The 11,187-nt window shown below is 39.3% G+C and overlaps 1 protein-coding gene across 1 annotated transcript; it reads right to left on the bottom strand.

Moving 5' to 3' along the window:
- Positions 1-10,069: 10,069 nt before the first annotated feature.
- LOC134384941 (cytochrome b-c1 complex subunit 7-like) lies at positions 10,070-10,506 on the bottom strand. Its single transcript, XM_063106760.1, has one exon. The coding sequence runs from the start codon at positions 10,405-10,407 to the stop codon at positions 10,168-10,170; it is 240 nt and encodes a 79-aa protein (XP_062962830.1). The 5' UTR covers positions 10,408-10,506; the 3' UTR covers positions 10,070-10,167.
- Positions 10,507-11,187: the final 681 nt, after the last annotated feature.

Below are 11,187 nucleotides of genomic sequence, written 5' to 3' on the forward strand. Positions count from 1 at the left end.
TAATAAATTTGTTTGTTTTTCTCCTGTACTCTGTCTTTTGTTACAGGGAGTCCTAGTTAAGAACTACAAAGGGTAGAGAGAAAAATTTTTTTCCCCTGCAAGATCTAGGTCTAGGTTTATCAGAGACTAAGCATCCCCTGTGTTACGGCTGAGGCAGAATAGGTGCTCAAGGAATGTTTGTTGACTTGAATGTCATGGCATTTGGAGAAACAGTGAAAAAATAAAATTCTGCTGATTTTGGTGTGTGTCATAAGTAGAGATGAGGAGAGGATAAGTAGTGTTCATTGACTGGTCTTAGTCCAGGCTACTATAACAAAATAGACTGAGTAATTTATAAACTATAGAAATGTATTGCTCACAGTTATGGGGGCTGGGAAGTCCAAGAGCAAGGTGCCAGCTGAATTGGTGTCTGGCAAGGGCCAGTTCTTCATAGATGGCACTTTCTATGTGTCCTACATGGTAGAAGAGGCTAACAGGAGGCTACCTCAAGCCTCCTGTGTAAGGGCACTAATCCCATTCATGAGGGCTTGCCTCTTATAACCTAATGCCTTCTAAAGGTCGCATCTCTTAATACTGTCACATTGAGGATTACGTTCCAACAAATGAATTGGGGGTGGGGGGCACATCAACATTTGGACCATAACACTTTTCTCTGTCTTATTACCTTTTGGTGCATAAACAGAAGGGAGTGGCTTTCTTTAAATCAGCCTAAGTGCCTTGGGGCATGTTGGAAATAACCAGCTTGTTCAACCAGCTTCTGTAACTCTGGAGGTTCTGGGGTCTGGAGGGTGTTGAGGAGGGGACAGAGGCCCCTGGGCATAAACTGTTGAGCACAGCTAGGGTCAGGAAGAATTCTTCACTATTGTGTAGGTAGAGTATCCATCCCTACCCAGGGGTGCAGGAGGGGCCTACTGTGATTCTCTTGCCAGTTCAGATGAAAGAAACAGTAGGTGGAGAACCAGCCAAACAATGCTCTGGTTGATACATTCTCTACTCTTTTTCCAAGGGGAGGAAACAGTATTAGGCTGATCTATGAAATCTTCTGGCCTGGACTTGGAAAGATCTGGACTGACTGTTCTGGAGGAGGTCATTTTTATCAAGAGTTTATCCAAGCAAGCCCCTGACCCAGATCTATACAATCTATTCACTGCATGTGCATACAGCAGCGTTACTCAAAATGTGGTCCTCCACTGGCATCATTACAATACCTTGGGAGTGTTAAGAATGTAAATTCTTGGGCCTCACTCTAGACCTACTAAATCAGAATTCCTGGGTGAGGCCCAGGAAGCTGCATTTTAATAAGCTCTCCAGATGATTTTATGTATGTATGCTAAAGTTTGAAAAATGTGGCTATATAGGACACACACATTCTTTCTCTCTCCCTCTCTCTCTTTCACACACACACGTACACACACACACACACACACACTCACACTCACACTCACACTCTCACACGCACAGCTGCCTACAGGTCCTGCAGCTGGTTATGCCACTTGGTCTTTATTCTGTGGTTTCCCTCAGCAGGGCCTTGGGATTTTTTTTTCTCCACTGTGGACCTTGTTCATTTCCTGCTGCTTCCAAGAAGCTTGGAGAAGAAAGAGAGTGGGAATGAAGGCAGGAGGGGAAGGGGCACATAAGGTAGTGGAGCTTTCAAGAATAAAATGGAAAATGCTTAGTGACAATGTTCCTTTGTGGAGAGTTCAGCTTTATGTTGATGGTGCTGCAAGTCATTAGTAACCCAGGCACATGGCAGAAGTTGGCTGGGTTATTCTCCATGGCCAGATCGCCCTCTGCTGCTGACATAAATAACACACTGGGACTTAGGAACTGCCAAAAAAAAGAGGAAGAGTCTTGGGGCTAGGGTGGGAGAGAGGACGTGACTAAGGCAAAGAGTTCACAAAGTCATCACTTCAGGGTATAGAAGAATCTTGCTGAAATCTTGTTTGCAGGGAAGGAAGATATAGCCAATTCAGTGGGTGTTTCCAGGACTCATCCAACAAACAGTGGGGTTCTGCCAAGATCTCCACCAGCTCCCAAGATTCCAACTCCCAGACTGATCGGGCTCTGCAGCCCCTTCTTCCCCCCTACTGCTCACCCTAACTTCATCTTGAACAGAAAGGGTGTTTAAAATAGGGAGAGGGATACAAAAAAAGAAAACACGACAGAAATTTTTGGTGTGGAGGCATTTAGGAGCAATTAATCATGGCTCAGACTTGTTTTTTTCTAATCTCCTTTTCTTAGACTCACTGTTTCTTTTGTCTCCATGAAAGCACTGTCTTTGAGTCTTTCTTCTCTTGCCAGGGAACTCTTACCCCACAGCTGTGGAGTCAGCCCTTCTCTCCAACTTTATTGCCCCACTTTATTGCTGTTGGGAATGATGGTTCATGTGGGTCACTGGTGGAGAGAGCAAAGATTTGTTCCCAGAATAAAAGCTCAGGCGCAGTAGGTGCTCCTGCCAACCACGGGCAGTGACCCATTTCCTCCTGATTCCTGCCTTTGCTCCTTCCCAGCTCTGACAGTAGCTGGCAGGGCCTTCACCCTCCACCCCCAAGGGGATTTCTGCAGAGTATAGGACTCCTGCTGTGGGGATACCTTTAGGCTCAGGTCTGGAAAATTAGTTAAGCTGCCCTAAAGGGGGATGGAGTGGGGCGGGGAGGGGTGTGGGAGGTAGAGAGTGGGGGTGGAGATGAGAGTGTAGGTGGGGAGGAGATGGCAGCAGCAGCCAAACTCTTGAGTGTTCTGGTGTTGTGAAACACTCTAGCCTCTCTCCAAACACCCTCATGCACAGGGTGAGTCTCTCCATGTGAGGCTAAGCCCTACAACCAAAACAAATATCTTTAGATGAAAATTTATTTGCTTGGCTTTTGGTCTACGTGGGACCAAATACCTGAATCTTTGGATAACTACATTTGGATAATTTTGTCTATATGACCCCAAATATATGCTGTTTATCTATTTGCATTAAAATCAAAGCATCTTATGTACAGCCTGTGGTTATGGTACTTAAAGACAATTTTATCTCTTGTAAGTAATTGTACTTGGTTGTCTTTACTGTGAACAGGGTTGCATCTCTGGAGCAATTTTATGCTTTGAGTTGAACCAGAACTCCAGGTAGAAGGGGCATAATTATAGGCACTTTGGTTGGTGAGAGTTGGTTTGGTCTCTACAAACAAAAGCAGGTAGGGGTTAAGGAGAAGAATGGTTGTTAGAAGACATGAATAGCTACACAATTTGCAGGGCCCAGTGCAAAATGAAAATACAGTGGCTCTTTATTAAAAATTATTAAGAATTTTAAGATGGTGATAGCAGAACAGCAAACTAAAGGTGAATACCTTCTAAGAGTGGGCACCTTTGTGATGGTACAGGTCCCAGACCCATGGTTCCAGCCCTGGTAGAGGATTCCAGAGGGATGGTTGTGGGCTAACAGATTTAAGGAGCAGTGGTATATCCCCTTCAGTTCAGGTTTCCCTCCATTTTAGTGTCATTCCCTCTGTGATCCTCTAAGTTTCTGTTAGCCTTTTTTTTTTTTGACACCTACTTGGTTTTAGGTGTTCTTTGGGGAGTGAAGGGTGGAGGCCGTGTCTAGACTTGGGGAGACATATGAGGGGAAGAGTAGCAGCAATATTGTGAGAAGACAGTCCCCAGATGGCATCAGTGGACTTAGAGCCATGCAGCAAGGGTGGCAAATGTACTTGGAGAAGAAACCTGCAAATGCCAGGTCATATTGGCTTTCTTCCAGGATTCCTGCCACAAACAAACAAACATACAAGAAAGAAAAGGGAAATCCAATAAGAATCAGTTTCTCATATTCCAGAGATGACTTGGAGTCATGGAAATGTGTATATCAAAGGAAATGTGACCTGCTTCTGTAGTCTTGGGCTACTGAAGTTTTAGAAGATTTGGTTGTGTAATCAAGTATAAGTAGTATGACATACTCCGTAGCTTAGGGTATAAATATAGTCTCATCTTTTATTTTCCCATTAATCACTTGAGAACCCAAGTCCCTTTTGTGGCAGGAAGTCCAATATCTCCCTGGAGACCTTCGTACCACCCCTCTGAATTTTCCAAGAGCATGAGGTTTCTGATTGTCTAGCCAGATCCTTGGGAAAGAGTGGAAGAGACTATATTCTAAGTTAACAGAGGCAGAGAAAACAGCACTGCTTAAGTTCTGCTTTTTTTCTTCCCCTCCCAGGCAGAATCAGTGCTATATTTGTGGGTAAGTGAGCTAACTACATCCTTCCTGACTTCTTCCTCAGAATTAGGAAATCTGGATCAGCATTCAGTCATTAAAATATCAAGACCTAGGCATCACACCAGTGAAATTGAATATTAAAGAAGATAAAATATATTTAAATATGTTTAAAATGTGTATTTTTAAATGTGTTTAAAATATGTATTTAAAACGTTTATAAGTCACAATAATTAAAATGGCCATTTAAAACAAGAATTGATTGTTGCTGCTGCTTCCTTCTAAGGGAGGTGTCAAAATGCTCATTGTTGGGGAAATTAATCTCTGTCTTGGTCCCTGCTCCTCTCAGAAGCTATTGGGAAAGAGGAAAGGAAAAAAGATTTCAAAGTGGCCCTGAGGGGTTGGATCTGGGGAAAATGCTCACAGGATGGCAGTGCACAGTCATAAGGCTAGCTCTGCAAGGAAGACCTGGGATTGAGTGGGGGGGTAGAAAGGTCAGTTGTTTGCATAACAGAGTAAGGAGAATTGAGTTTCTGGAAAGGCCAAGTGAAGAGGTACCTGAAAATTGGATAAGCAAGGAGGCTTTGGGAGAGAAATGATGGTCAAATTTAGTTTTTCTGTTTTGTTTTGTTTTTTTCCAGCTAGTTCGGTTGGGGATCCAAACCCTTGATTTTGGTTTTTATAACACCACGCTCTAATGGAGTGAGCTAACCAACCAGCCCAAATTTAGTTTTGAGTTATGTTTCTGCAACGTGAACCTTTTCCCTCTCCTCAAGGTCTGCTACACACGCTAATGCCTTGGGATAACAATTAATAAAATAAGCACTCATGTAATGCTTGCTGTGTATCACACTATTTTAAGAACTTTACATACATGAACTTATTTGATCCTCATAATAATCTAATAAAGTTGGTACTATTATCATTCCATTTTTATGGGTGAAGAAACTGAGGCACAGAGAGGATTAGTAATTTGCTTAAGGTCATTTACGGTTAATATATTTTGAAACTTTACTAGATATTAACATGCCTTTATTTATTTATTTATTTATTTATTTTTGATATTTGTATACCCATGTTTATATCAGCATTATTCACAGCAGTCAACAGGTGAAAGCAACCCATGTCCATCAACAAATGAATCAATAACAAAATGTGGTGTACACATAAAATGAAATATTACTCAGCCCCAAAAAGGAAGGACATTCTGACACATGCTGCAAACAGGGATGACCCTTGAGGGCCTTATGGTAACTTGCTTTTAAACTCTTTAGAGTCAACAGTTCAGATCCCCTTACCAGTTAGCCATCAGCATGGCTAATATCAAAACAAACAAACAAAAAGAAAAAAAAAAAAAGAAGGAAAGAAAAGAGATAAACTCTTTAGGTTATTTTATAATGTCCTTTTTAAATGTTTGCATCTCTTTATAGTGTTTATATATAGTTTTAATACAGAGATCATAATATCTGACTACACAGAACTAGTTAGAATTCTTCGTCTGTTTCCTTAGATCATTTTTCTAGAAGTTGGGTTTTTCTTTTTACCTTTTTGCTTATGTTTCTTTCCTATTTACTTATTACTTTTCCATTTTTTATGTACATGTTCCATGATGATATTTTCTTCTTATTATTACTTTGGTTAGAATTGACTGCTGAAGAATAGTGTGGAGTGGAGGGATTAGGAAACGTTTTTTTTATTTTTATTTTTATTTATTTATTTATTTGATTTTTTTCTTAATTTTATTTTGTCGATATACAATGTGGTTGATTATTGTGGCCAATTACCGAAACCTCCCTCCCTCTCCCCACTCCCTACCAACAATGTCCTTTCTGTTTGCTTGTCGTATCAACTTCAAGTAATTGTGGTTGTTATGTCTTCTCCCCCCCCCGTTTGTCTGTGTGTGTGTGTGTGTGTGTGTGTGTGTGTGTGTGTGTGTGTGTGTGTGTGTGCGCGAATTTATTTATTTATTTTTAGCTCCCACCAATAAGTGAGAACATGTGGTATTTCTCTTTCTGTGCCTGACTCGTTTCGCTTAATATAATTCTCTCAAGGTCCATCCATGTTGTTGCAAATGGCAGTATCTCATTCGTTTTTATAGCTGAGTAGTATTCCATTGTGTAGATATACCACATTTTCCGTATCCACTCATCCGATGGTGGACATTTGGGCTGGTTCCAAATCCTGGCCACTGTAAAGAGTGCTGCGATGAACATTGGGGAACAGGTATACCTTCGACTTGATCATTTCCATTCCTCTGGGTATATTCCCAGCAGTGGGATAGCTGGGTCATATGGTAGATCTATCTGCAATTGTTTGAGGAACCTCCATACCATTTTCCATAGAGGCTGCACCATTTTGCAGTCCTACCAACAATGTATGAGAGTTCCTTTTTCTCCGCAACCTCACCAGCATTTGTCGTTCAGAGTCTTTTGGATTTTAGCCATCCTAACTGGGGTGAGATGGTATCTCAGTGTAGTTTTGATTTGCATTTCCCGGATGCTGAGTGATGTTGAGCATTTTTTCATATGTCTGTTGGCCATTTGTATATCTTCCTTAGAGAAATTCCTCCTTAGCTCTTTTGCCCATTTTTTAATTGGGTTACTTGGTTTTTTTTGTTGTAAAGTTGTTTGAGTTCCTTTTATATTCTGGATATTAATCCTTTGTCAGATGTATATTTTGCAAATATTTTCTCCCACTCTGTTGGTTGTCTTTTAACTCTGTTAATTGTTTCTTTTGCTGTGCAGAAGCTCTTTAGTTTGATATAATCCCATTTGTTTATTTTTCCTTTGGTTGCCCGTGCTTTTGGGATCGTATTCATGAAGTCTCTGTCCAGTCCTATTTCCTGAAGTGTCTCTCCTATGTTATCTTTAAGAAGTTTTATTGTTTCAGGGTTTATATTTAATTCTTTAATCCATTTTGAGTTGACTTTAGTGTATGGTGAAAGGTATGGGTCTAGTTTCATTCTCCTGCATATTGATATCCAGTTCTCCCAGCACCATTTGCTAAAGAGGCAGTCTCTTCCCCAGTGTATAGGCTTGGTGCCTTTGGCAAAGATCAGATGGCAGTAAGTGTGTGGGTTGATTTCTGGATTCTCTATTCTATTCCATTGGTCAGTGTGTCTGTTTTTATGCCAGTACCATACTGTTTTGGTTATTATAGCTTTGTAGTATAGTTTAAAGTCAGGTAGTGTTATGCCTCCAGATTGACATTTTTGGTCAGCATTGCTTTGGCTATGCATGGTCTTTTGTTATTCCATATAAATGTCTGGATAGTTCTTTCCATTTCTGAGAAAAATGTCATTGGAATTTTGATGGGGATTGCATTAAATTTGTATATCACTTTGGGTAGTATGGACATTTTCACTATGTTGATTCTTCGAATCCAAGAGCATGGGATATCTTTCCATCTTCTTGTATCCTCTCTAATTTCTCTCAGCAGTGGTTTGTAGTTCTCATTATAGAGATTTTTCACATCCTTGGTTAACTCAATTCCTAAGTATTTTATTTTTTTGGTTTTTATTGTAAATGGGCAGGCTTCCTTGATTTCTCGTTCTGCATGTTCACTATTGGAGAAAAGAAATGCTACTGATTTTTGTGTGTTGATTTTGTATCCTGCTACTGTGCTGAAGTCATTTATCACCTCCAAGAGTTTTTTTGTAGAGGCTTTAGGCTGTTCGATATATAGGATCATTTCATCTGCAAACAGGGACAGTTTGACTTCATCTTTTCCAATCTGGATGCCCTTTATTTCCTTCTCTTCTCTGATTGCTCTGGCTAGTACTTCCAACACTATGTTGAATAGGAGTGGTGAGAGTGGGCATCCTTGTCTAGTTCCTGTTCTTGAAGGAAAAGCTTTCAGCTTTTCCCCATTCAGGATGATATTGGCAGTGGGTTTGGCATATATGGCTTTAATTATGTTGAGATACTTTCCCTCTATACCTAACTTATAGAGGGTCTTTGTCATGAATGAGTGTTGAATTTTATCAAATGCTTTTTCAGCATCTATAGAGATGATCATATGGTCCTTGTGTTTGAGTTTATTAATATGGTGTATCACATTTATTGATTTGCGTATGTTGAACCAACCTTGCATCCCTGAGATGAATCCCACTTGATCGTGGTGAATAATTTTACGTATGTGTTGCTGTATTCTGTTTGCTAGTATTTTAGTGAGGATTTTTGCATCTATATTCATCAAGGATATCGGTCTGTAGTTTTCTTTTTTGGTTATATCTTTACCTGGTTTTGGTATCAGGATGATGTTTGCTTCATAGAAAGAGTTCGGAAGACTTGCGTCCGTTTCAATCTTTTGGAATAGCTTGTGAAGAATTGGTGTCAATTCCTCTTTGAATGTTTGGTAAAATTCTGCTGTGAATCCATCTGGTCCTGGGCTTTTCTTTGTTGGGAGTTTTCTGATAACAGTTTCAATCTCCTTTATTGTTATTGTCTGTTCAGGTTTTCTATATCTTCATAGCTCAGTTTTGGGAGCTTGTGTGTGTCCAGAAATTTATCCATTTCCTCCAGATTTTCAAACTTGTTGGCATATAGTTGTTTATAGTAGTCTCGAATGATTCCCTGTATTTCAGATGAATCAGTTGTAATATCACCTTTTTCATTTCTAATTTTTGTTATTTGAATCTTCTCTCTTCTTTTTTTTGTTAGCCATGCTAATGGTTTGTCAATTTTATTTATCTTTTCAAAAAACCAACTTTTTGATTCATTAATCTTTTGTATTGTTTTTTGGGTTTCAATTTCATTCAGTTCTGCTCTGATCTTAATGATTTCTTTCCGTCTGCTAACTTTAGGTTTGGATTGTTCTTGTTTTTCTAGATCTTTAAGGTGAAGTGTTAGGTTGTTCACTTGCCATCTTTCCATTCTTCTGAGGTGAGCATTTAATGCAATAAATTTCCCCCTTAATACTGCTTTTGCAGTATCCCACAGGTTTTGGTATGATGTATCATTGTTTTCATTTGTTTCAATAAATTTTTTGATTTCCTGCTTGATTTCTTCTTGGACCCATATGTTATTAAGTAGAATGCTGTTTAATTTCCATGTGTTTGTATAGTTTCCAGAATTTCGTTTGTCATTGATTTCTAGTTTTAATCCATTATGGTCTGAGAAAATACATGGGATAATTCCAATTTTTTTGAATTTATTGAGACTTGATTTGTGACCTAATATGTGATCTATCCTGGAGAATGATCCATGTGCTGATGAGAAGAATGAATATTCTGAGGTTGTTGGGTGGAATGTTCTGTAGATATCTGCCAATTCCAATTGGTCTAGAGTCTTGTTTAGATCTTGTGTTTCTCTGCTGATTCTTTGCCTAGATGATCTGTCCAATATTGACAGTGGAGTGTTCAGGTCCCCTGCTATTATGGTATTAGTGTCTATTTCCTTCTTTAGGTCTAATAGAGTTTGCTTTATAAATCTGGCTGCTCCAACATTGGGTGCGTACATATTTATGATTGTTATGTCTTCTTGATGGATCAGTCCTTTTATCATTATGTAGTGTCCCTCGTTGTCTCTTTTTATGGTTTTTAGTTTAAAGTCTACTTTGTCGGATATAAGAATAGCTACTCCAGCTCATTTTTCTTTTCTGTTTGCATGGTAAATCTTTTTCCATCCTTTCACTCTTAGTCTATGTGAGTCTTTATGGGTGAGGTGGGTCTCTTGAAGGCAGCATATAGTTGGGTCCTCCTTTTTAATCCAGTCAGCCAGTCTGTGTCTTTTGATTGGGGAATTTAAGCCTTTTACATTAAGAGTTGTTATTGAATAGTGTTGATTTATTCCTAGCATTTTTTCGATTGTCGTTTGGTTGTCTTAGGTGTCTTTTGTTCCTTGCTTTTTTTTTTTTTTTTTTTTATGATTACAACAGTCATTTATTTAAAGTAATACATCTTTATGTATGTTTCAGGGTTAACCAACTTCATAAAAATACTTTGAGGACAGCTGTATCCACAGATTTTAACTACATGATTACTTCTTTGCCCATTCTTCTCTCTCTTTTCTTTCCCGAATAACCTCTTTCAGATATGGCTCAAGGTAGAACTTATCCTCCTCATATTTTGTCCACTGCTCCTTAGGCAAGATCTGTTGTCTCATGGTGAGGTCCAGTGCTGTCTTAATGCGAAACACCCTGTCATTATAAACGTTCTCAGGAAGCCTTCTTATGGCTTCTTTTACATCTTCATCCTCGTGTATTGTATCATCTCTCATTAACCCCAGTTTATTGAAACCTGCAGCATTGTAATACCATTTTCGAATTCGTTCTAGCCACCGGCCTGATGCTGCAACGTAGGTCTGCTCGCCATCTTGACCCGTTCCTTGCTTTCTGATTTACTGTTTGGTTTCTGTGTTTGTTGGTTCCTTAGGTTGTAGATAGCCTTTTTGTTTGTTTGTTTTCTCTTCATGAATGCCATTTGTATTATACTAGTGGCTTTAGATTTTTCTTGGGTTTTTATGGTAGTGGTAGTTATTTTTCAGGAACCAAACCCAGTACTCCCTTGAGAATTTCTTGTAAGGGTGGTCGTGTGGTGGTGAACTCCTGCAGTTTTTGTTTATCTGAGAAATATACTATTTGCCCTTCATTTCGGAAGGATAGCCTTGCAGGGTAGAGTATTCTTGGCTGACAACCTCTGTCTTTTAGTATTTTGAATATATCATCCTATTCCTTTCTGGCTTTTAGGGTTCGTGATGAAAAGTCTGATGTTAGCCTGATTGGGGCTCCCTTATAGGTGATTTGATGCTTCTCTCTTGCAGCTTTTAAGATTATCTCTTTGTCTTTGAGTTTTGCCAATTTGACTATAACATGTCTTGGAGAAGACCTTTTTGGGTTGAATACATTTGGAGATCGTTGAGCTTCCTGGATCTGAAGATCTGTGATTTTTCCTATACCTGGGAAGTTTTCTGCCATTATTTTGTTGAATATGTTTTCAATGCAATCTCCGTTTTCCTCCCTTTCTGGAATACCCATGACTCGGATATTTGATCGCTTAA

Source organism: Cynocephalus volans, chromosome 8 (genome assembly GCF_027409185.1).
Source record: "Cynocephalus volans isolate mCynVol1 chromosome 8, mCynVol1.pri, whole genome shotgun sequence".
Taxonomy (NCBI): domain Eukaryota; kingdom Metazoa; phylum Chordata; class Mammalia; order Dermoptera; family Cynocephalidae; genus Cynocephalus; species Cynocephalus volans.

What these genes read in the sequence shown, in the direction of transcription:
- LOC134384941 (XM_063106760.1), bottom strand. Translation starts at nt 10,407, where the DNA reads ATGAGAGATGATACAATACACGAGGATGAAGATGTAAAAGAAGCCATA.